Consider the following 25,235-nt stretch of genomic DNA (forward strand, 5'->3'; position numbering starts at 1 on the left):
TTTACAACATAGTGCAAATTTTTAATGTCAAATATAAATAAGTTGGCACCCAGCGAAGTATTTGAAGATTGCACACATTTGACTATTTATGCAATTTCGGCTAAGCATGGTAGTAGAAGGGTGTACACCCTACCCTAACCCTTTCAACGTAGTACAGTTTTGAATATTTGTTTTAATTTCCTAGTAAAGGAAATTTTTCAATTCAGATATTATGTTACTTACATATTATTTAAACTACACTATTGTTTGTGTTGCATTTCGTATCTCAGAGTACCTGCTTTTTTTATTACTATTTTTTAACATCCTTGCTTAAAATTGATTTTTTTATTCCTACATAAAAAATTTTGTATAATAAAATTTGTATGTATAAAGTCATACCATAAAATATGTTGTTAATAATTTTTTGTTTAAGATTACTTTTACTTTTCTGGTATTTCTTTACTGTTTGTAAATCATGTTTATATTTTTGCATTTTTGCAATCGGCTATTTTAGTTTTTATTAAGTTGTATGGATAATAAAAATTTGAGTTGACTTGCCCCCCCCCCCCTGGATTTTGATATATGGGCGCCCATGACCGTAATGGAATTGAATCCTATGCAAAAACTGGCTAAGAAGTATTTCTGTATTCCAGGAACATCAGTTGAATCTGAAAGAAACTTTAGTTCCACAGGACAAATTTCAACAGATAGACGGTCCAGACTTCGAGCCAAATATCTAAATATGATCATATTTGTTATCAAAAATTCTTGTCTGATGTAATAAAATAAAAAAAATTGCTATAAGGTTACTTGTATTTTTATTACATTAAAAATTCTAACGCCCGATTGCATAATGACAACAGTACACTTTAACTAATGTTCACTTTACACTAAAGTGCACTATGGTGTTGCACCTGGTTTCATAATACCTACAGCTCTTTTCATTAGTAAAAGTAAACTTTAGTGTTTAATTTAGTAGGTTGGTAATGTCAATATTGCCGGGTTTTTGTCAAAATCGAAATAATCTTGTATATATTTTCTATCTTAAATTGTGTGTCTTCTTCTTCTTGTGCCACTCCTATCAGTAGAGTGTTTATGCCGGTTCCACCCGGCATAGGGAAATCAATGTGTTAGAGAGAGAGCGTTCTATCAATGTGTTGGAGAGAGACAGATGACGTCACATGCCCGACGCGCCGTGGAAGGAGTCTACTGACTTATAGTTCAACTTTTATCTGCTAGATGTCACTACTAGTCACTTGGCATCCGCCATTGTTGAACAATAATTTATAAATTATTTAGCTGCCAAATCTTGTTGACTAGCTGCAACTTTTATCCGCTAGATGTCAGTAGTAGTCACGTGTTATTAACCATTTTTCAACAATAATTTATAAATTATTTAGCTGCCAAATCTTGTATCAACGCCCATTTTTTAAATCCAAATTACAATTATTAAATAAATAAAAAATGCTACTAATATGGGGACTCAATCCAACAATTGTCTGTTATAGTGGCAGACGCTATATCAATTTAGCTATTTCGCTCTCACGTATATAGAATATATTTGATAAAGCGACTAAGTTTTTTGGTGAAGTAAAAAAATATTTAATTCAAATACATAATTTATAGAATTGTAATATATTAGTTAATAAAAAACATATTCTTTGGTATACAGTTTAATTAGATATGTATAAATACTTCATTGGAAAATGTTATTTCACAAGGAGTCCCGTTTTTATCTATAATATTGGTACTGAAAATATAATATATGCATTTTACATGTAATTGTATTTTCTGGACATTTAAAATAGTTTACTGCATAATGGTATTTTCCAAGGGAGTCCCATTTTTATCTATAATATTGGTGTCGAGAATTAGACACACATGCATTTTACATGCAATTGGCATTTCCGGATGCTGTATGTGTTGCGTTACTAAGTATTTGCTATTGAATAATTAGTCATGAACCAACACGACTTTCAAGAATAAACTGGAAAATGTTTAATATTAGATGCATGTGACGTCAATTAAGCCACAATATAAAATAGGATGCACGCCGGTTTTTCATTTATTGTGCTTTGTTTAGCAATAAGAAAAAGTTGTTTGTGTCTAAAAGTTGTGTCGTGACTAATATACCGAGGTAAGTTTTCTCTTTGTATGATTTTGTTTTTTAACTTGTATATTCACATATTTTTGAATTCTTTCTAAGAGTACACATCTCGATATTCGCCTTATTTGTTTTATTCGTACAGTATACATAATATTTCTCTATTTTCAGGCAGTATACACTATATTTCGATAAAAAAATGTTATTTTAGTGTTCTTCGATAGAAATTTCAAGTTTATTGCCATACCTATTCTTTATTTTCTAATATCTTGTTCTATTTTCGTTTTAATTTTTCGTTTTTGCTATTATCTCATACCAATAGTTTTAGTTCGAATTTCGTATGCAAACCAAGGAAAAATTGAAATACCGGTCATTCGCACAGTATACATATTATTTCTATTGTTATACAGTATACATAATTTTTCAACAAAAATGTTATTTTTAGTAATCTTATATAGAAATTTTAATTATTTTTCTCGATCTTCGTTTTATTTGTTTTTTCTCAATTTTAGTTTTATTCGTACAGTAGACATATTATTTCTCTATTTTCATGTTGTTTACACACTATTTCGATAAAAAATGTTATTTTAATGTTCTTCGATAGAAATTTCAATTTTATTTCGACACTAGACATATTCTTTCTTTTTTAATATATCGTTCTGGTATGTATTCGCACAGTATACATATTATTTCTATTTTTATACAGTATACATAATTTTTCAACAAAAATGTTATTTTTAGTAATCTTAGATAGAAATTTTAATTATTTTTCCCGATCTTCGTTTTTATTTGTTTTATTTCTCAATTTTAGTTTTATTCGTACAGTAGACATATTATTTCTCTATTTTCATGTTGTATACACACACTATTTCGATAAAAAATGTTATTTTAGTGTTCTTCGCTAGAAATTTCAATTTTATTTCGACACTAGACATATTCTTTCTTTTTATCTCGTTCTGGTATGTATATTTTTAACAATATATACTATTTCTTTTTTCATATGTATTTTTGATTTTTCGCTTTATTATTATCTCATGCCAATAGTTTTTAGTTTGAATTTCTAAATATATACAGTTGTGTATGCAAACCACTAAAAAAGTTGAAAGACAAACCATTCGTGCAGTATATATATTATTTCTATTTCTCTATTTTTATACAGTATACATATTTCGATAAAAGGGCCGACCATTCGTACAGTATACATATTATTTCTATTGTTATGCAGTATACATATGATTTCGATAAAAATGTTATTTTGGCATCCTTCGATAGAAATCTCGATATTATTCATACAGTATACATATTTATTCTTTTATAATCTATTCTATTCTACTATCTATTTTATTTTCGTAGCACGTTTTGTTCGTAACAATATACATATTATTTCTTTGATTTTCCGTTTTGTTATTATTTCCTAATAGTCTTAGTGTGAATTTTCTAAATATATAGATTTGTATAGCAAGTTAATATTTTCAGATGGATCTAGCAAAAATTAACGCTGCGTCTTCAGTTGCAGAGAGGAAACCGATAAAAAAATTAAAAGATCTACCAGTTGGACAGCCGTTTCCAATAGAGTCCGCAAAAGTGGTGAAGGGCAACTTTGGACCAGCAGTTTTGCTAGATTTGGGAACGGAAGTAGTTTTTCTGCCTCAGCGGGTGACGGAAGTGTACGAACCAGCCATAGGGACACTTTGTGGAGACAAATATTCTGTTACGTTCGAAGGAGAAGTAGACGTTGGTAAAAAAAGACTCCTATCATCGTTTAGGATAACCGAAAATTAACGTTTAGAAAAAAGGATAGGGGTGAGCAATTTTTTAATTTTTTTTCCAATTTGTTTGTCGTAAAGTGTTCTTTTATAAAATAAAATGTCTTCGAATAATATTGATAATATTATCAAACAAACGGACGGTGTTGTACTAGCAATTAAAAAATTACGAAAAATTTTATTTGATAATTTTACAATCAGAGATGCGGAAGTATGGCTTAAACGATTACAAAAACAAATTAAATTATGTAAGAAGGTAATTCGTAGTAGGAAACAAAACAAATTATCTGTAGGCACTTGTAGAAAAATAGAAACAAATTTGGGTCATTTTAAACATTTTAGAAAACTAATTTTAAATAGGCATATAGGGTCGGGTCTTCATTTAAAGTTGGGTCAGAGGGTTAAATGGGAAAATGTACAATCAAGCTTTCAAAGTAGAATCAAAACCGGAATTATAGCTAATTTACGTCATAAGGATTTGAATCAATTTTTAGGAGATTGTGTAGTTGTTTTTAAAAATAAAATCGGTAAAATTTTAAAAAACCACTCTGCACTTAAAGTAAATACAGCATTTTGTGGGGAGTTTATTAGAAAATCAGGAGATAATGAGATTTTGGAAATTAAATATTTTAATACTAAAAACTATGTTATTGATATATCAACTCAAATAGGCGAATGGTTCAAGGGAAATGTAGTAGATAAACTTTTAAACGAATTATCGGAATTTGCCGAAAAAGATTCGGGATTTGCATTAAATAAAATTATTTCTTTAGCTGTTAATATAAATAAATTTCAACTTGGAAATGTTTCATCTTACATTAGACTCCCAGAACCAATTTAAAAAAAAAATGCTTGTATAAACATTAAAAATACAGATCACAATTGTTTTTACTGGGCCATCGTAAGCGCTCTTCGGGCTCCTATTAATAAAAATCATGCAGAAGAAACCTCTTCATATCCATACTTTACAGAAGTTTTACAAACAGAGAATTTAGATAGTCCTATGCCGCTAACAAAAATTTCAAAATTTGAGAAATTAAATATTTCAGTTAATGTTAACGCTTTAGAATTAGTTCAAACAGACAAAACATTATTTTACACAGTATTACCTGCTAGATTAACGGAAAATAAACGGGACACACACGTTAATTTACTTTTAGTTCAAAATAAATATTATCCGCGCTTAAATGATTATGATGCTCCACCAGCTGATGATGATTGTAACGAAGATATTAAATACCATTATTGTTGGATTAAAAATCTTTCGCGTCTGGTTAGTAGTCAGTTAAATAAGAACAATCACAAAAAATTTATTTGCGATAGATGTATGAATTATTTTCATCAGCAAAATAAATTAGTTGAGCATGAAAAAGTGTGTTCTAAATTTAATAAATATAAAATTAACTTTCCAAAAGAGAGCCACGTCGAATTTAAAAACTTTACATATCAGCAAACTACTCCTTTTGTAGTTTATGCAGATTTTGAGTGTCAATTAGAAAATTATAACCAAAGCAACGTAAATTTAACTAAAACCGTAAAATATCAAAAACATGTTCCATATAGTGCCGGTTTTTATGTAAAATGCAACTTTGACGACAACCTTTCGTATTTCGATAGCTACCGAGGTGCAGATTGTATGGATTGGTTTGCGAATCGTATGGCTGATGTTGCGAAATTTGTAAACTCAAAAATAAAAACAATTACGCCTATGATTGAAAAACCAAATGCAAGTACAGCAACATCGTGTCATATTTGCAGTAAAAGTTTTTCGATCAAAGACATAATCGTTAAAGATCATGACCATTTCAGTGGGAAATTCAGAGGTTTCGCACACCAAGCATGTAATCTGAACTTTCGAAAATTGTTTGTAGTGCCTATTATATTTCATAACCTCTCTGGATATGACTCACACTTTATGATTTCAAATTTATGTAAAAAAGGTCACTTGAGTGTACTTCCCATCAACAAAGATAAATATATCTCCTTTACGCTGCACTCAGATGAAAATAACATTAAATTACGATTTATAGACTCTTTTCGATTTATGGGGGCTTCTCTTGATGAATTAGTTTCAATTTTATCTGATTCAGAAAAGAAAATTTTACAGAGGGAATTTCAAAATTTAGATGAAAATAAATTTAAACTACTAACGCGTAAAGGAGTTTTCTGTTACGATTACATTGATTCTTTAGAAAAATTAAATGAAAAAGATTTGCCCTCAATTGAAAAATTTTACAATAAATTAAACGATGAAACTATAAGTGATGAGAAGTATGCTCATGCACAAGCTGTTTGGCAGCATTTTAATATTCAAACTATAGGGGAATATTCCGATATTTATTTAAAAACAGATATTCTGCTTCTTGCTGACGTTTTCGAACAATTACGTAAAAAATGTTTCTCTACCTATGGTTTGGATCCTGCGTGGTACTATACAATGCCCGGATATACGTGGGACTGTATGCTCAAGTATACTGGGTGTAGGCTAGAACTACTAAAGGATCCAGACATGGTGTTGTTTTACGAAAATGCGATAAGAGGTGGAATATCCGTGTGTAGTAACCGATTTTCGGAGGCCAACAATAAATATATGTCTGAATACGATCCTAAAAAGCCTTCCAAGTACCTTATGTACCTGGATGTAAACAATTTGTATGGTTTTGCAATGGAGCAGCTCTTACCCTACGGAGGCTTCAAATGGGTGGATGATGTAACACCGTTTGATGTAACATCAATACCCGACAACTCTGATATAGGATATGTGCTACAAGTTGATCTATCATACCCACAAGAATTGCATGATAAACATAAAGATTTTCCGTTTGCAGCCGAACGCAGCGTACCGCCCAGTGGCGGAGTAAAATTGTCGAAATTAATGACAACACTTAACGATAAAAAAGAATATACTGTTCACTATAAAAATTTAAAACAAATGCTAGCTAATGGATTAAAGTTAACGAAAATTCATAAAATTTTACAATTTAAACAGGGAGCCTGGTTGAAGCCCTACATCGAGCTAAATACTCGAAATAGGGCTATAGCTCGAACAGATTTCGAAAAAAATCTATATAAATTAATGAACAACGCTGTGTTCGGCAAAACCATGGAAAATATAAAAAAACACCGTATTTGCAAAATTGCCAAATCTTGGGGAGGTCGTTATGGCGCCGCAAACTTAATTTCAAATTTTCGATTCCATAGTTGCACAATTTTAGAGGAAAATCTGGTGGTTATCGAATTAAAAAAGCTTGAAGTAACGTTTAATAAACCTCTGTATGTAGGGCAGGCAATTCTAGACCTCTCGAAGACAGTCATGTATGATTTTCATTACAACTATATGTTACCAAAAATGGGAGCAGATAGGTGTAAGCTTATGTACATGGACACCGATAGTTTTGTCTACGAGTTACAGTGTGAGGATGTATATGAGGAGGTAATTAAAGCTGACTCTGATAAATTCGATACTTCAGATTATTCGGAAAATAACATATATAAAATACCAAGAAAAAACAAAAAGGTGCCAGGTCTAATGAAAGATGAAAACAACGGTAAAATTATGACACATTTTGTTGGGCTTCGAAGTAAAATGTATAGTTACAAGGTGCAGGGTGGGAAGATCGTTAAAAAATCTAAAGGAGTTAAATATAATATTGTTAAAAATAAAATTAAATTTGAGGATTATGTTGAATGTTTAAAAAATTTTAAAGAAAAAACAGCTACACAACGCTGTATTAGGTCATATGCACATAACGTCTATTCTATCGAACAAACAAAAATTGGTTTAAGTCCGTATGATGATAAACGCTATTTAATTCCGAACAGTTTTGACACGCTTCCGTGGGGTCATTACAGTATTTTAGAATAAGCCTTTTTTTTGTTATAGATGAACGTTCCAATATTATTAACATTATCTGTTAAAAAAATTTGTGAATCAATAACATCAGCAGCAGATTTTATGCTACAATATCCGCTACCATGGAAATTAACCAAGACAATAGTGGTATATTATCCTAAATTTAAATGGCGTTTTATGATAAAGAAAGCTAAAAATGATTCTGATCATTCATATGAAAGACTTAACTATATTACATGTTCCAAAGAAATAGATCCAGATTTAATTAATACTATATTAGGAAAATCCGATTGGGAGTATGTTTTTGAAAATTATTCTAGTTATTGCGTATGGTCAAGTGGATATTTCCTTCAACAATATCGTCTTAAAGTATGCAAAAGGTGTTTTTATCAATTTAAAAAAATACATGAATATTTAAATAAATATATATTTGTTTGCTATGACCATTCTCACGAGGTTTACGATATCCATGATATTATTAAGGATGTGTACCAACAAAAATATTATTGGTGTCATAACTGTTTTGAACGTGTATTATTTAAAATAAAAGATACCGATTCTTGTATAGATGACTTACATGAAATGCCTAGAAAAACCAGATTTGATGATTCAGATGTAGATTGTGATATTGACTCATTTGAAAACAATTATTAACTTTTTTCGACAAACAAATTTAAAAAAAATTAAAAATTGTTCATTCCTATCTAAGTTAATGTTTATATTATATTTTGTACATATATTATTGTAAATAAAAAAATGTCAAAATAAAAAAACTTTATAATAAAATATTCTTTATTTTAATTTACATTTTCCCAATACAAATTCCCATTTAGACATTAATCATTCATAAAATAAATTTACTTTAGATAATAAGGATTTCAGTTGTTTTATTAATCCATTATCAGGACAAGGGAACCCTAACAAATTCCAGTTAAAACTACCTTTTTCAACGACACTTCTTGTAAATTCATTAAACTTGTAATAAATGTTTTGCTTTAAGAAATATATATGCCCATCAATGTAATTAAATGCTGATGTAATATCATTTGGTATTCCTGGAAAAACGTCACTTATACGTCCTCTTGAGATAATGCCTTTATCATTAAATTCAATAAATGAACCATCAAAACAAACAAATTTTTTTCCTGAATTTGTTTGAAATAAACCAGCAATACTTCTTGCGTTATTAACTTCAGGTACCATGTTATCTGTATGAATTCTTAAGCTAGGAAATGCTGCTGCGTATATACGATTCCTACTTACACCAATTAAATCTCCATTGGTGCTTTGAAAAACATGTGTTACGTTCGTAATTCCCCTTGGCAAATATCTTATAAATTGTTCAGCATCGGTGGGTATCTTTTCATTATTTAAGTCATATTTCCGTATCAGATCCTTACTTACTATGTACATTCGGTATGCTGGAAATGATGGAGCGTATGCTAAAAATATTAAATCTGGGTATTCCAATTCACATACATTCGTTATGACATTTTGCATCGATTTATTACTCTTGGCTATTGTGGTTGTCTTACTCCTAGATCTTTCTGTTGTGGTTGTCTTTAAAGTTGGAGAACTGCTCCTTGTAACACCAGCTTGAGTTGGAATCGATGTGGATTTACTTTTAGGTCCATATAACTCTTCTAAGCCCCTTTTGTCATCTTCAGATATGTTAGTAGGTAGGGTTTGATAAAACGGATACATTACAGCTTTCTTATCGCTACTATGGGATAAACCTAAAGCGTGACCAACTTCATGAAGAAGGACAGCAAAGAAATTTGTTCGACCTTCTGCTGTAGAATTCAAACTGAAATCCCATGTTAGGTTGCTATTCATATGAATTTCTATGCATCCAGATGCTGGAGGAAAATAAGAATGTGCTAATACACCACTTGTAAATTTAAAAGGACAGTCGCTGTTACCCTGGCAATTATATCGAAAAGAGTGCTGCTTTGGAACGACTGTTATTGTTATATCTGGATTTGGAATTGGAACTTTCAGATAAGTAAACTTAAATTTTGATGCTTTTTCCCATATTTCAAATACTCTTTTAGAGACTGCCAAAGCTTCAGGGGTAAATTGCGGAAAATACCATTTTAAATCAAATTTTTTCCATGCTGATTTTACAGCGTAAGCATTGTCTCCTTGTGTACATCTTGGTTTCTGCATTAACGCCATTGTTTCTCTATTTAATTTTCCATCCACAGGTAAATTATATCTTTCTTGAAACTGTTCTAGTATTTCAGTAATATCAGTGTGTGCAGTTTCACTTGTGGTGATATAACCATATTGTTCTAACCATGACACCGCATTTGTCTCGTTAAAATTTTCACCTAAGCAAAAACTTACGATGCTAGTTGCTATGCGCAGAACAACTTTATTGATATGCATCTCGAATGATACTGGTTCAAATAAGAAAGTATTAGTTTGATATAAGTAAAATTTGACACTTTTTGACCCCGCCAGCCCGACTGATCTTATTTTTAATTTTAAATAAATAAAACAACAAATACATATTTTTTAAAAGCTTTATTAAATTCTTTCAAGATCATTAGCGATCCTATGTTTACAGAAAAATATAAGTTGCCCTAACGCTATATGTTGTAAAGTATATCCTTCCCGTGTAAATGTATACAATTTTTGAATGGCGTCTACAAACGTATAATTTTGATTACTAAAACTATTTCGAACAATATTAAGCGTATTATAATAATAATTTGAAAATTCAATAGTCTCTAGCATGGATATATACGGTGTTAAAAGTTCGTTATTTGCTTCTAAAAGGGTGTTCACTTGCATTTCTGAGAGACAAACGTTAATGTCGTGCTTGGTTATTTCGAGGAATTTCATGTTGTCGTAGATTATTTGTCGAATTCTACAATAGTCACCACACTGAATTTCAACAGGATTATCAGGAACGGTCACGTTCTCATAGAAAAAACTATTCTTATTGAGTTGGGTAATTAATTGTTCCCATTCCCATGTACTGAAAGATATTTTCTGCCATGGTGACTTCCACATAATTACAGCAGGAGTATATGTTCTGGCTGGACTTAGACCACATCCAAGTTGGTATGATCCATTTAACAAATGTGTGTACAGCAGATAATGGGTCTCGTTCTTGGCTGCTTCTTCGTACTTTTCTAGAAGAGCATCCAACTCATGATCATAGTCTTCACATACGATTGATGTTTCGGATGATGGTGAAAGAGTGACATCATACTCGCTGCCGCTTGAGTCTCCAGCATCTTGGGAATACATTTTTACTAGCTAACTGACTGTAACAAACTGAGAAAGAAAAACGTGTTTCTCCTCAATTTTTCATACTTCTGTTCCCCCCACCCTTTTAGATAACGGCGTCATTATTAATCCAACTATTATATTTTGCATCAAGGCCAAGCCATTTGACGTACATTTTGTTATTTTTACGACGTAAAACTTTTTCGACTAAGTAAATATCGGGATTGGCTGTTTTCTGCAATTCTTCATCATAAAAGGCCCCTTTGATCGGTGCACCTTGCATGTCTTCGAGCATATACGTTGCAGGGTTGGTAATATTGATTTTAGTAACTTTGAATAATTCTGTTGTCCAACTTGGAACGTAACCCTTGTCGAATAACATTTTGGTTTTGCTGATGCGTACAATGTCGCCTACTTTAAATTTTCGTGGACCTGCGATTTTTAAATGCGTAAACTTGTTTTTTAAAATCTCCTTTTCATTGGTTTTGTTCACTTGTGATGGTTTGTACCCTGTTTTTGAATGTTTTGTATTATTGTATTCAGACGTAACTTTGGGTAATATGTCAATCCACTTGTATGTACCGTGTAAGCTGAAATACTTGTATAGTTTGGATTTCAACGTTCTAATGACGCGTTCAGCTATGGCTGCTTTCATAGTAGTAAAAACAGAGTAGTGGTTTATTTTATGTTTTTTCATTAAATTTTGAAACTTGTTGTTGTAAAATTCAGTTCCCTGATCCGACTGAAGATTTTTCGGTATTCGTTTACTGTGTTTAAGTATATCTGAAAATGCTTGAGTTAGCTCCTCACCCGTTTTTGTCTTTAATGGACGAGTCCAAAGGTATTTCGAGAAACAATCAATAACAACTAAAATTAATTTAAAATTTCTATTGTTATGAGAATGAGATCGCATTTCAGCCAAGTCCATCTGCCATGAATCGTCTAAGCCTTTAATGATTGTACGTCGTCTCGGATAATTTTTTCGTGCTTGCTTATGAAGCTCGTTAACTAGTTGTATCTTCTCTTTGGAATACGCCATGTCTACCTTCTAACGCTTTAACTCTTTGGACTAAAGGGAGTAAATATGTGTTAAATATAGCAAGTGAGTCTTGTATTTCTTTTACTGCTGCAGATAAACGTTCATCCAGCTCGAACAAAGTCTTTGACAGATCTGATACTCTACCATCTAATAATGATCTCATATCTGATTCATCTCGAATACTTTTTTGCCATTGCTCAATATCATGAATTCTATTGGCATTTATTGTTTGCATATTTAACTGTAACTCGCTTCGTAATTTATTATGTTTTTTACTTTTTATCTTTTTTACATCAGACATCTTTACTCTTCCAAACCTTTTTATCTTCTAACGCTTTAAGTCATTGTTTCCTAGTCTTTATATGATTTTTTCTCTTTTGGATGTAATCTTCTATTACCTTAAGACGATTTTCATGTGAATTAAGATCCATTGTTTTAATCTTTTTTTCTATTTCCAAAGTTTTCAGCATATTTTGTGCACTTTGGTAGGCAGCATCTGTAATGTTCTTCTTCATTTCACTTTTATATATATCTAAATTATTTTTAAAGTCATGTACTTGTTTTGTTAAATCAGATATTTTCAAACCAACCATTTTATTGTCATCAGATAACTCATTAGTTTTTTTATTAAAATTTCTTTCAATCTTGCTGATGGAGTTTAAGATTTTTTGTTCAAGTTGAGTATCGTTTGCATTATATTCTTTGCGTATCAAATTAAACTCTTTTCTTACAAAATTTTTGACGTGAACAATGCTTTCATCTACGTATTTCTTGTTGGAAAGATGTATACCTGCTACAGGAGGATCTCGTTTAATATCCTTATTGACTGTATGTATCTGGTTTTGTAAATCCAAAATGGATTGCTTTAAACCATCACGTAGCTTTTTAACAACTTGTTCATTAGAACGATAATGATGACGACCAAACTTGTCAACACTCATATTGGAAATGATGTTCCAATAATCTAACCTAACATTAATATATAATATCTGCTTCACGTAATTCGTTGATAATGGCAACAATTTCGTTATTGTGGGATGTGTTTCCTGCTTCTTGGGAAGCAATCAACAGTTTGAGTCTGTCGCATAGTTCGTTTGGATCATCCCAATACACATATTCAATAGGATTATCATTGTAGATCAAATGAGAATCATCGACGAGTCCTGACCCCTTGTAGCTAGATGGTGAAGATAACGATGTTCGAGGAGACGTTGTTGACGATGATGAACGAGTCGTTTTTGCTAAACGAACAAGACCTTCGAAAGGTTGTCTCTTTAATGCAGTAGATCGAGTTTTCGGTGGCGATTTCTTTGTTGTTTCATCGGTAGGTTTAAATAGCGGTTTGATAATATGATGATATTTTTCCCAGTTGCACCTTTAAGACGACCTTTGGAATCCAGATGAACTTCTGTACTATTTAATAAACTTTTATAGTGCTTTAAATCTGTATCGTTATAATCTTCAGGGTTATCATAGAAAATTAGTTGGTATAGACCTGGCGTTCCCGGCACCCATCCTCCTTCCCCACTACCATCACTGATGACTTGTATACTACCTTTGTTTTTGTTAAAGTTTATTAGCCGTTTACCTAACATCCAACCAATTTCGTCATTGTAAATAGGTCCATAGTTTTTATCAATTTTATTATCTTTCATCCAAAACTCTTTTATATACTTATGGCTCATTGGAGGATATTGCTCGATATATTCATTAATAACCTCTTTCGAAACATTATTAGGATCAAACATTTCATGTTCTTTAACTTGACTGGTTGATACTGTAGCAGGAAATACATCGTCATCGTTATCTTCTGTTTTTACCTCCTCTTCAGTTTTGATCTCTTCTTTTTTGACGTGTCTAAGCTTATTATTAATATCATGATGCAACGTTTTTGAAGATTGCGCAATATCTTTTAGAGGTTTAGCTATCGGCTTAAATAGTTTATTTAGTGACTCATCTTGTTCTGTTCTACCTAACTTTAGCGCCAAATACTTTTTGCGAATGACCCGAGCTAATTCGGCAACTTTACGTTTGCGTGCAACTACCTCTTTGTCTGACATATTGTTATACAATGCGAGTGTTTCGATCATACCTACATTTTTATAAATTTGTCGAAGCCTTTACGATATCGTCCGTTAGAAATATCGAAATCCTTAACAATAACGAATGTACCGTATTTGTCTTTCCAACATTCGGAACAAAATTGTTTAAATTGGTCAAATGTCATGTCAGGTGAGACGTGATCGTCAAAGACGTGTTTTAAATTGAGCTCATCCTGTTTAAACAATACAATAAGGTTAGCATTATCACGCAAAAGTTGTTTACCTGCGCGACTGTATGATTGACATAGGTATGCACAATCGATATCTTTATGTCTACCCATACAGTAATATTCACGTATTGTTTTTTGTGGATCAGTTGACACATCATCAAAAATGAAAATAGAATTTGGTTTAGCTTTACTGGGACTTATTACATCGTCATTGTCTTTAAATGGAAAATAGCCTACTTTTTTCACAGACTCCAACACTTCCTTCAAAAATTGATACTTGGGTTGAAACAACGACTTTGAATAAACGTAAACATTTTTGAATTTAGCGCCATTCAGGTCAAACAATAATGCCAACATAACATTAGTTTTGCCACATCCACTTGGACCACATATGATAGCACGAAAAGAATGTGGTAGCAATGCACCATGTTTACTGGTTCTTGTCACGTTATCGACAAAATCTAAGTTTTCCACTGCTAGTGTCTTGTCTTGTTGAACGACATTCATCTTGTGATTGAGATGTATTTTATACAATTGGTTATATAAAGGAATTTTTTGTAAGAAACAATTCATTTCAATGTTGGTTGTTCAAGGTGAAGGAGTTTTAAATTCTCTGATCAATAGTCTACCGTTTGAATTACATGCTCCTGGTTACCAATATCTAGGACCTGGAACAAAATTACAGAAACGTCTAGTTCGTGGAGATCCTGGAGTAAATCCATTAGATCGAGCTGCGAGGGATCACGATATCGCATATTCCCAAAGTAATTCATTGAAAGATCGACATAAAGCAGATTGGGTGTTGGAAAACAAAGCGTGGGAACGAGTTAAAGCAAAAGACGCAACTTTAAGTGAAAAAGCTACTGCCTGGTTTACTACTACAGCAATGAAAGCTAAACGAAAACTGGGTATGGGTATGAAACGTGGTAAAGGTGTTGGTTCATTTAAGCGACATGTACTACAACCAATTATTAAAACGTTAAAACGTACTCCTCAGTCACCAAATCTACGTAAATCAGCCTTAGTTGCACTTGCAGCAGCTAGAAAAGCCGTTAAGAATGTAGGTGGGAAAAAGAATGTACGAGTTCCACGAATCATTCCATTCGAACCAAAATCTGGTGGTATTTTGCCTTTAATCCCCATCTTTGCAGGCTTATCAGCTCTTGGAAGTTTGGCGGGGGGCGCGAGCGCAATCGCTAAAAGTGTAATTGATTCAAAGAATGCCCAAAAGAAACTAGAAGAAGATAAACGTCACAATAAAGCTATGGAACATCTAGGTAAAGGATTATACCTTCGAAAAAACGCTAAAGGTGGCTTTGGATTATATTTAAAGAAGTCAAAAAACTACCGTTGAAGCTACCTAATAGACCATTGACTAATGTGGAGTTGATTAAATTTGCTAAACTACTTAAAATTTCAAATTTTCGTGGTGTATTTATGAGAGATAATTTACCGCGTAACCCTCGTAAACATGAATGTGCTATAATTAATCTCGACATTTCAACGAACCCCGGTACACATTGGGTAGCTTACAAGAAGATAAACAACAACATAGAGTACTTTGATTCATATGGTTGCTTGAAGCCACCGCGAGAACTAGTATCATATTTGAACGGTGGAAGAATTTTCTACAATAACGATCAATATCAAAGTTATAACCAAATAAACTGTGGACATTTGTGCTTAAAGTTTCTTTACAATGCAACCATCTAAGGAAATCTTGAGACGTGCCATTCACATTTTTATGGAAAATATAACGAGCGATGTTTGGTATGAACTACCTCAAGATATTCGTCACGCACTAGAAGAATATTTACCTTGCAAGAAAGATTATGATAAACATGAATGGAGTGATATTTGTGGTATGTATATGGAAAGTAAATGTGTATTTTGTGAAGTGTCATATTATGAGAAAAATAAAATAAAAAAACATGTAACAGTATAAGAAAAATAAAAAGAATTTTTTAACATATTTTGTTATTTAACTTACTACATCTTATACCACATATCAGTCATGAGTTATGTATCTAAAAATGTAGTTAATAGTGTCATTATAATAATCATTGTACTTTCTATCATAAACATTCTTTATGTACATTAGATTAATAGAAACATATAAATAAGAGTAAATGTAAACTTAAATCACTTTTGCTTAAGATTTTGTATTGTCATTATCCTTGTATTTAGTCCGTGTTAATAAAATTGTTTTTTAAAAAGTAATTTTTTAACTCGTAAAACATAAGTGGCGCAGTCAGTAGGATTCCTGAAGGCGAATTGGCTTACAGTACAGTGTCCTTTCGTCGCTGGTTTCAACCACTCATCTGGAAAGAAGACCTAGGCTGAATTCTGAAGACTTCTTGATCAAGTAAGTGTTGAGTTCAAATCCTTTATTTCTTTTTCCTTTTTTTTACTGTTTGTGAATTTTGAATATTTTTCGAATCTATTGAATTTACTACTTTATATATACTATTTTATTTTACTTATTTTATGCCTATTATATTAAATTCTTTGCTAGAAGCTATAACTGAAATTGAAATTGATAATAATATGGCTACTATTCAAGCAGCTAAAGAAATTGCAAATACAATCCGTCCATTTGCTGGACGAAGCGAACATTTAAATTCATTTTTAAATTCTGTTGATAAATTTTATGACAGATATGGCAAAACACAAGACAATAGTCTTAGCGAATTCGTATTTGCTGCTATCTGCTCTAAAATTATTGAAGAAGCTGGTGATTTTTTGCTCTGCAGGCCTGATTTAAATACATGGCCAGAAGTAAAAAATGCCTTAAAAATAAAATTTGGTGACAAAGTTGACCGACATGTGTTGCATCAGCAATTTATCTATTTAAGTAGAAACAGAAACGAAAATATTATAGATTTTTTAGAAAGATTAAAAATGATAAAAATGAGACTAAATTTAAAAATTAATTCAGATACAGATATCGAACCAAATACTAAATTAATTTTAATAAATCAAAATGAAGTTACAGCAGTAACTGTCTTAATTTCTAACTGTCACGCAGAATTAAGAACGTTGCTAATGTTAAATAAACCAAAAAATATTGAAGAAGCTACAAACTTAGTTGTTAATCATTCTTTAATGGAGCAACAAATTAATTTAAGGCAAATAGACAGACAACCACAAAGACAAAATATAACGACAAATAGGACTACAAATAACAATAATCAAAGACCAAATTTTAACCGTCCTATATTTAATCCTAATAAACAATTTTCAAATAATCATATGTATTCACCTCAATTTAATTATCAACAAAGACAATTCAATAATCCTCAAAATGTACCGACATTCCAAAATCAAGCCTCATTTAGTAATTATCAAAGACCTTCTTTTCCAAGTCAACCAATAAAAATTGAATCAAGACCGATTCCACAAAAATACTTTACTAATGCCCAAGTATTCGGAAAACCAGTAAATGTGTTTTCTCCAAAAAATTCTCATAAACCAAGTAATGACCCAGAACCAATGTCTACATCATCAAGAATTCCATCATTAAGAAATAACGTTATAAATTCTAGAAATAATAATAATTATTTTAAATCTACCGGACCACCTAATTTTATATCAGAAGAATTAACTAATGTTGAAATTTTCGAACCAGATCATTATGATAATTACCACATTAAAAATCAAGACCATTTTGACTATGACGAACAATCACAAAACGACAATCAATTAGAAAACAATTTTCAATATAACGATAATTATACCTGTGACGAACAACACATAGAAAACCATATTATGTATAATGAATCAATAATCGAACAAAATTTTCCAGAAACTTGGCCCCCAAAAATCGAGCCATAGAAATAAATAACTTTGTACCTAACTCTTTACCATATATCGAGATAAGTAATCCACCTATAAAGCTTTTAGTAGATACCGGTTGTCATACTTCTTTATTAAGACCTATAATAGCAGAAAAATACTTTCCACATACAATTTTTACATCAAATACTTCTATTATCACTTGCACAGGAAATAGAGAAGCAAATTTCAAAGCTAACATTCCTATATTCAAAGAATTTCACTCTACAATTCAAAAACTTAATATCACTTCACTAGAATTCGTACTTTTTGATTTTCATTCATATTTTGACGGAATTCTTGGAATAAAACATTTAATAGACTTAAATTTAAATATTGATTTAAATAACAAAATGCTTATAAATAAAAATGTAAAAATACCTTTAAAATATAGAAAAGATTTTGATACACAGAAACTTGAAATACCTGCCAATACTTCAATACTAAAAAAAATTAAAACTAATATACCTGAAGGAGACATTGTTATACCAGATTTATCAAATAATAATATTTGCATTCAAGGTGGCTTATTAAAAATAAAAAATGGCTTTACTGTAATAGAACTCTCTAATTACACCTCTGAAACACAATTAATTGAAATAAATGGAGATTTTTTGAATCCTTTTGCAAAAAAATATCTAAACGAAGAATTTGAATGTTTTAATATAGAAGAAATAACTCAAACCAACTTAGAACAAAGTAACAGCAATTTTGATTTTTCTCTTATTAGAACAGACCATTTAAATGAAGAAGAAAAATTAAACTTAAAAAACTTGTTAGTCAAATACAAAAATATATTGCATCAACCTGACGACAAACTGACATTTACTAATAATATAAAACACGAAATTAAAACGACTGACGAAATTCCTATACATACAAAATCCTATAGGTACCCATTTGTCCACAAAGAAGAGGTTAGAAGACAAATTGAAAAAATGTTAGCTGACAACATAATAAGACCATCTCAGTCTCCTTGGAGTTCGCCAATTTGGATAGTTCCAAAAAAACTGGACGCCAGCGGTACTCAAAAATGGCGCCTCATAGTAGATTACCGTCAAATTAACCATAAGACCATAGACGACAAGTATCCCCTCCCAAATATCAATGATATTCTAGATAAATTAGGTAGATGTCAATATTTTACAACGTTAGATTTAGTCTCAGGGTTTCATCAAATAGAGATGCACCCAAACTCAATTGAAAAAACTGCTTTTAACGTAGAAAACGGACATTATGAATATTTAAGAATGCCTTTTGGTTTAAAGAATGCCCCTTCTACCTTTCAAAGGGTAATGGATAATGTTTTAAGAGATATACAAAATAAAATCTGTTTAGTATACATGGATGATATAATTATATTTTCTACGTCACTACAGGAACACTTAAATAATATTAAAACCGTTTTTGATAGACTAAAACAAGCAGGATTAAAAATTCAATTAGACAAATCAGAATTTCTCTGTAAGTCGGTCGAATTTTTAGGACATGTAATAACACCGGAAGGTATTAAACCTAATCCGACGAAAATAAAAGCTATTAAAAATTTTCCTATTCCTAAAACAGCAAAGGAAATAAAATCCTTTCTGGGTTTAATTGGGTACTATAGAAAATTTATCAAGAATTTTACTCAATTAACAAAACCCCTAACTCAATGTTTAAAAAAGAATCACAAAATAGAACATACAACTGAATTTATGAATGCCTTTACTACTTGTCAAAAGATCTTAATGAACGACCCAATACTACAATACCTTGATTTCTCCAAACCTTTTAATCTAACAACAGACGCATCAAATTTTGCAATAGGAGCAATTTTGTCCCAAGGTCCGATCGGTCAAGATCTACCTGTAGCATATGCATCAAGGACATTAAATCCAGCAGAAATTAATTATAGCACGATTGAAAAAGAATTATTATCAATAGTACATGCAGTTAAATATTTTAGACCATACCTCTTTGGAGTAAAATTCAAAATCATAACTGACCACAAACCACTTCAGTGGTTATTTTCGCTTAAAGAGCCTAACTCAAAACTAGTCCGATGGAGATTAAAATTAGAGGAATACGATTATGAAATTATATATAAAAAAGGCAAACTTAACACAAATGCGGATGCTCTCTCTAGAATAGAAATCCATCCAATAGAGCATAAAGAAACAGATAATTTATCTATAATTGGAAATCCCCCAGATCCGGAAGATTTGATACAAATGGACGAAGATGATATGGACGAAATTTTAAGACTCACAAATAACAATACAACAAGTTCAGAAATAAGACCAAACTCTGTTAAGAAAAAACCCCAGATTATAATTAATCAAAATATTTTATTAAATCCAGGCCAAGTGACAACTCAAGATACAAGCGACATAGAAACAATTCATTCAAATAAAGAAAACCCAATTATTGGTGCAACTTACACAGAAAAATGCATAAATACGTACAAAAATCAAATAATAGTATCCAGTTTTGATAAAAATAACTTTAAAGTAAATAAACAAACAATTTTCGACAAAAACAGGATAAACTTATCAATAACAAATAAAGAAATCGAAAAACCTTTCCTAGACTTCATTAAAGAATATATAGCACCAAAACAAACTTACTGTCTTTATTTCAAAGATAAAAATCTAGAACCATCACTCTTAAGAGTAATTCAAAAATATTTTAAGCATAACTCTTTTAGATTAATAATATCCAATATATTTCTCACTGACGTAATAGACACGGATGATCAAAAATTAAAAATTCAGCAATACCATGAAACTAAAACTTGTCATCGTGGTATACAAGAGAACTTAAAAGCAATCAAAAGACTATTTTATTGGCCGAAAATAGACGAAGATGTAAAGGACTATATAAACACTTGTGATATTTGTCAAAAAACGACACCCAACTAAACTCGTTTTTAAACCAACTCCTATAGGTCATGAATCATTTGATTTAATTTACGCGGATACTTATAAAACACATGGTCAATATTATTTAACACTAATTGACAGTTTTTCAAAATTTGGACAATGCTATCCAATCAATGCATTAACCGCTATAGAAATCGCTAATAAACTTGTACAATTCTTTAGTCACTACGGTTTACCCAGAAGAATAACTGTAGATAATGGTAGTGAATGGAAAAATGAAATAATTCAAGATCTTTGCAAAGTTCACAATATTGAGATTCACTATGCGACAATATACAACGCTAACAGCAATTCACCTGTAGAAAGATTTCATTCAACAATAGCAGAAACAATACTGTCATTAAAACATAATAAGCCGAATGAACCTATTAATTTTCTAATGAATTACGCCGTATTATCATATAATAATTCCATTCATAGTACAACAAATTACACACCCTTTCAAATTATTAAAGGCCGTTTAGATTATAGAAATCCTTTTGAGATTGATGAAGATACCAAACTTTCTCAATATATCCAAGACCATACAGAAAATATACGTTCAATAAATAAATTAATCCTAGAAAAATTAGAAAGTAAACGAAAGGCTAGTTTAGAAAAATTAAATAAAATTAGACAACCAGAACTTAAAATAGACCCAGAAATAAATCTGTATAAAACTAAATTAAGAAAAGCATCTCAAAAGAAAACAGTAGACCCTTACGAAAAAGCGGAAAATATCGGAAATATAAGTGACAATAAAATTGAAATTAATAGCAAAACATACCATAAAAAAATAATTAAACCTCAACGTCTTGTTTCAGGCAAGAAAAAATGAAAAGTTCCCTGTTATTAATCAACTTAGTAGCATTAGCAGCAACATTCCAAATACAGGAAGTAAAAAAATCCAATACTCACAGTATACATAGGTCAAACAAAAGTAATAACAACAAAACACACTTTTCTCTTCCACGTAAATTTAACCTATCCTGAAAATTCATTAGAATTAATAAAAAATTCATTAAAAACTTTAAACACAGTTACCGATAATAGCAATAATACCTTAAATTATTTCTCGATTCTCCTAAATAATAAAATAAATAATGCTAAACATTTAACTGAAAATACTAATAAGAAAATTAATATTTTGTTTGAACATACTAGAATTAAAAGAGGTTTAATAAATGGTGTAGGAAAAATTCAAAAATGGCTCTTCGGAACATTGGATTCTGATGACGAAGAACATATAAATAATTATTTTAATATGATAGAATTAAATGAAAATAATTTAAACAAAGATCTAAAAACACAACAAAGTTTCCTTAAACAAATGACAAAAACTTATACAGACAGTTTTGAAAAATTAAACAAAAATCAGGGAATCTTAGAAAATCAGATACATGGTCTCATTAAAGAAATTAAAGAAATATCAAATTTAGAACAAGCTTTTTCAATAACTAATACAATTGATAATTTGATAATGCAATTACATTCAGTCGATAACATAATAAACAATTTAGAAACATCATTATCATTTGCAAGACTTAATATCTTACATAGCTCAATTATAAGTCCATTTCAAATAAAACAAATGTTAAATGAACTTGAAAGAATATATGGCATAGAACAAGTACCAAAATTAGATAAAATCATTAATTATTATTCTTTATTTTCTACACAAGTTATTATTCAAAATAAAACAATTATATTCAAGATTCACACACCAATAGTGTCCTCAATATATAAATATTTTCAAGTATATCCCGTACCTCTCCTGAATCAAACTGTTTTACCCGAAAATCCATACCTATTACTCAACACTGAAAACTACTGGACCTCCGCAGAGAAATGTCCAGAAGTAGAAAATTGGTACTTTTGTCTACAAAGTAAATTACATAAACAGCAACAGTGCCTAGCAAATCTCATAAGAACAGGAAAAAATCAATGTCCACCAACTTCTATTCATTTTACTGAGACGAGTGCCATCCAAATAAATTCAAAAGATATTCTAGTAATACCAGCAGCTCCATTCAATATCAAATCACAATGTGAAAAAGAAGGCATCAAAGAAATCAAGATCCCAAGCATCGTAACCTTAGAAAACTGCCAGATATCGATTGGTAACAAGATTTTTCAAATAGAACAAACCAGTCATGAAGAATTTGTTCTTGAACTACCGCAAATATACTTGCCACAACAAGAAGAAAATAGACCAGAAAGAACATTTCATATAAAACAAATAGATGAAGAAAATATACAAAGAATAAACTCTCTTGCCACCGACTTACAAGTTAGCCAACTACATACAGTTCAAAGTATCAACCATGCATGGACCAACACAATCATCATTATTGTGAGTTTGATGATAATAATTTGTGCCTTTTGGTATATTAAAGTCTACAAACCAAGACAGAAGAAGAAGCTCACCCCCAAGCAAAAACCACAGAAAATAAAGGAACCCTTATTTTCTGATCTCGGAAGGGAGGAGTTATGTATCTAAAAATGTAGTTAATAGTGTCATTATAATAATCATTGTACTTTCTATCATAAACATTCTTTATGTACATTAGATTAATAGAAACATATAAATAAGAGTAAATGTAAACTTAAATCACTTTTGCTTAAGATTTTGTATTGTCATTATCCTTGTATTTAGTCCGTGTTAATTAAATTGTTTTTTAAAAAGTAATTTTTTAACTCGTAAAACATAAGTCATGTCTCGATTGTTGACCCTGGCGAGTACTACAAACGAGTTTTCGTTTACTCCTCAAGTGCCTCTTATGCTTGATCCGTTTCGACAGTATTATGTAGCAGTGTTGGGATTTCATACATTTAATTCAATTCCAAACATCGATGGTGAAAAGATTTATTTCTATGAGCAAAATGATCGTACAAAGCTGCGTAATATTGAAATTCCATCCGGATGCTATGAAATTACTGATATCGAAGCGTACATTCGAAATGAATTAATGCGTAAATACAATTCGGTTCGGGAGTTTACTTTAAGACCGAACAACAATACGCTTAAATGTGAAATTTTCTGTCAGGATCACACCATTACTTTCGATAAAGACGATAGTCTTGGAAAATTACTGGGATTCTCCTCAAATAGAATTTTGGCCCCTGGAAAAATGCATTCTTCAGATGAACCTGTCAACATTATAAAAGTATCGAGTCTACTCTTTGAATGCAACATTACCGAAGGAGCCTTCTACGAGGACAGACCTGCGCACACGATTCTACATTTTCCGATAAGTGTTGATCCTGGTTTTTCTATAGACGAACGTCCTCATAATCCTATATACATACCAGTAAGCAACAGCATACGTGAAATTACCAAAATTACCGTTAGTGTAGTTGATCAAGAATTAAGACCTGTTAACTTTAGAGGAGAGAAAAGTACGCTGCATTTGGATTTTAAGGAAACGATATAGATGGGTTTAATTATAAAACAAAACTCTACACACCAATATCCATTAGTCTCACACAAATCCTGCAAGCGACGTGACGTGTCTGCTGTCAATAAAGCTTTTCTTGTTTCCATTGGATTAAAGTTGAAGGATGTCAAAACGTCAATATATTCGACGACAGGTTCAGGAACCTCAGCCACCTATTTTCGACATTTACCAAAAACCTCTGTTCGACGATACTATTAGAAAAGAAGAATTTCGTACGTACACACCTTACATCAAGTCATTTAACAATAGCGATGTTGTTGAATTTATCATAAATCAATCAGATGCATTTTTTGCTATACACGAAACACTTTTGGAAATTAAAGGAAGTATAAAGAAAGTGGGTAATGGAACTGTTTCTCTTGCACCGAATGCTGGAGCCTTCTTGTTTGATACATGTACATATACCCAAAGTTCACACGATATGGAAATAGTTCGAGATCCAGGTGTAGTTAGCACTATTCGCAGTTTGTTGTGTTACACTCCTGAAGATTCCAAGTTTCTCAGTACCGCAGGATGGAACTATCCGAATAATCCACATTTATCAGGAGACAACTTTAGTTTACTGATTCCGATAAAACATATTTTTAACATTTTCAACGATTACAATAAATTAACTTATGGTCGTCAAGTGTTTCGATTTGTTCGGGCACGTAATGATAGAGATTGTATTTTAGTGGAAGAACCTAATGCCACAACGACAACGACAGTATCTTTAACTGTTACTAGCATGGAACTCAAGGTCAAACATGTCTTTCCTAATGATGATGTGAAAATTGAATTAATGACT

At 31.2% G+C, this 25,235-nt stretch overlaps 2 protein-coding genes across 2 annotated transcripts; one reads left to right on the forward strand and one right to left on the reverse strand.

The window, feature by feature from the left end:
• Nucleotides 1-6,286: 6,286 nt before the first annotated feature.
• LOC140451016 (uncharacterized) lies at nucleotides 6,287-7,714 on the forward strand. Its single transcript, XM_072544722.1, has one exon. It carries the CDS (start codon nucleotides 6,287-6,289, stop codon nucleotides 7,712-7,714), a length of 1,428 nt encoding a protein of 475 aa, XP_072400823.1.
• Nucleotides 7,715-8,542: 828 nt separating this feature from the next.
• Nucleotides 8,543-10,093, reverse strand: LOC140451017 (matrix metalloproteinase-18-like). The gene has a single exon (XM_072544723.1). The coding sequence runs from the start codon at nucleotides 10,091-10,093 to the stop codon at nucleotides 8,543-8,545; it is 1,551 nt and encodes a 516-aa protein (XP_072400824.1).
• Nucleotides 10,094-25,235: the final 15,142 nt, after the last annotated feature.

The sequence above is a fragment of the Diabrotica undecimpunctata genome, chromosome 9, assembly GCF_040954645.1.
Source record: "Diabrotica undecimpunctata isolate CICGRU chromosome 9, icDiaUnde3, whole genome shotgun sequence".
Taxonomy (NCBI): domain Eukaryota; kingdom Metazoa; phylum Arthropoda; class Insecta; order Coleoptera; family Chrysomelidae; genus Diabrotica; species Diabrotica undecimpunctata.

Bases quoted from the DNA above. Each gene is read 5' to 3' on its own strand.
- LOC140451016 (XM_072544722.1), top strand. From the start codon at position 6,287: ATGCCCGGATATACGTGGGACTGTATGCTCAAGTATACTGGGTGTAGG.
- LOC140451017 (XM_072544723.1), bottom strand. From the start codon at position 10,093: ATGCATATCAATAAAGTTGTTCTGCGCATAGCAACTAGCATCGTAAGT.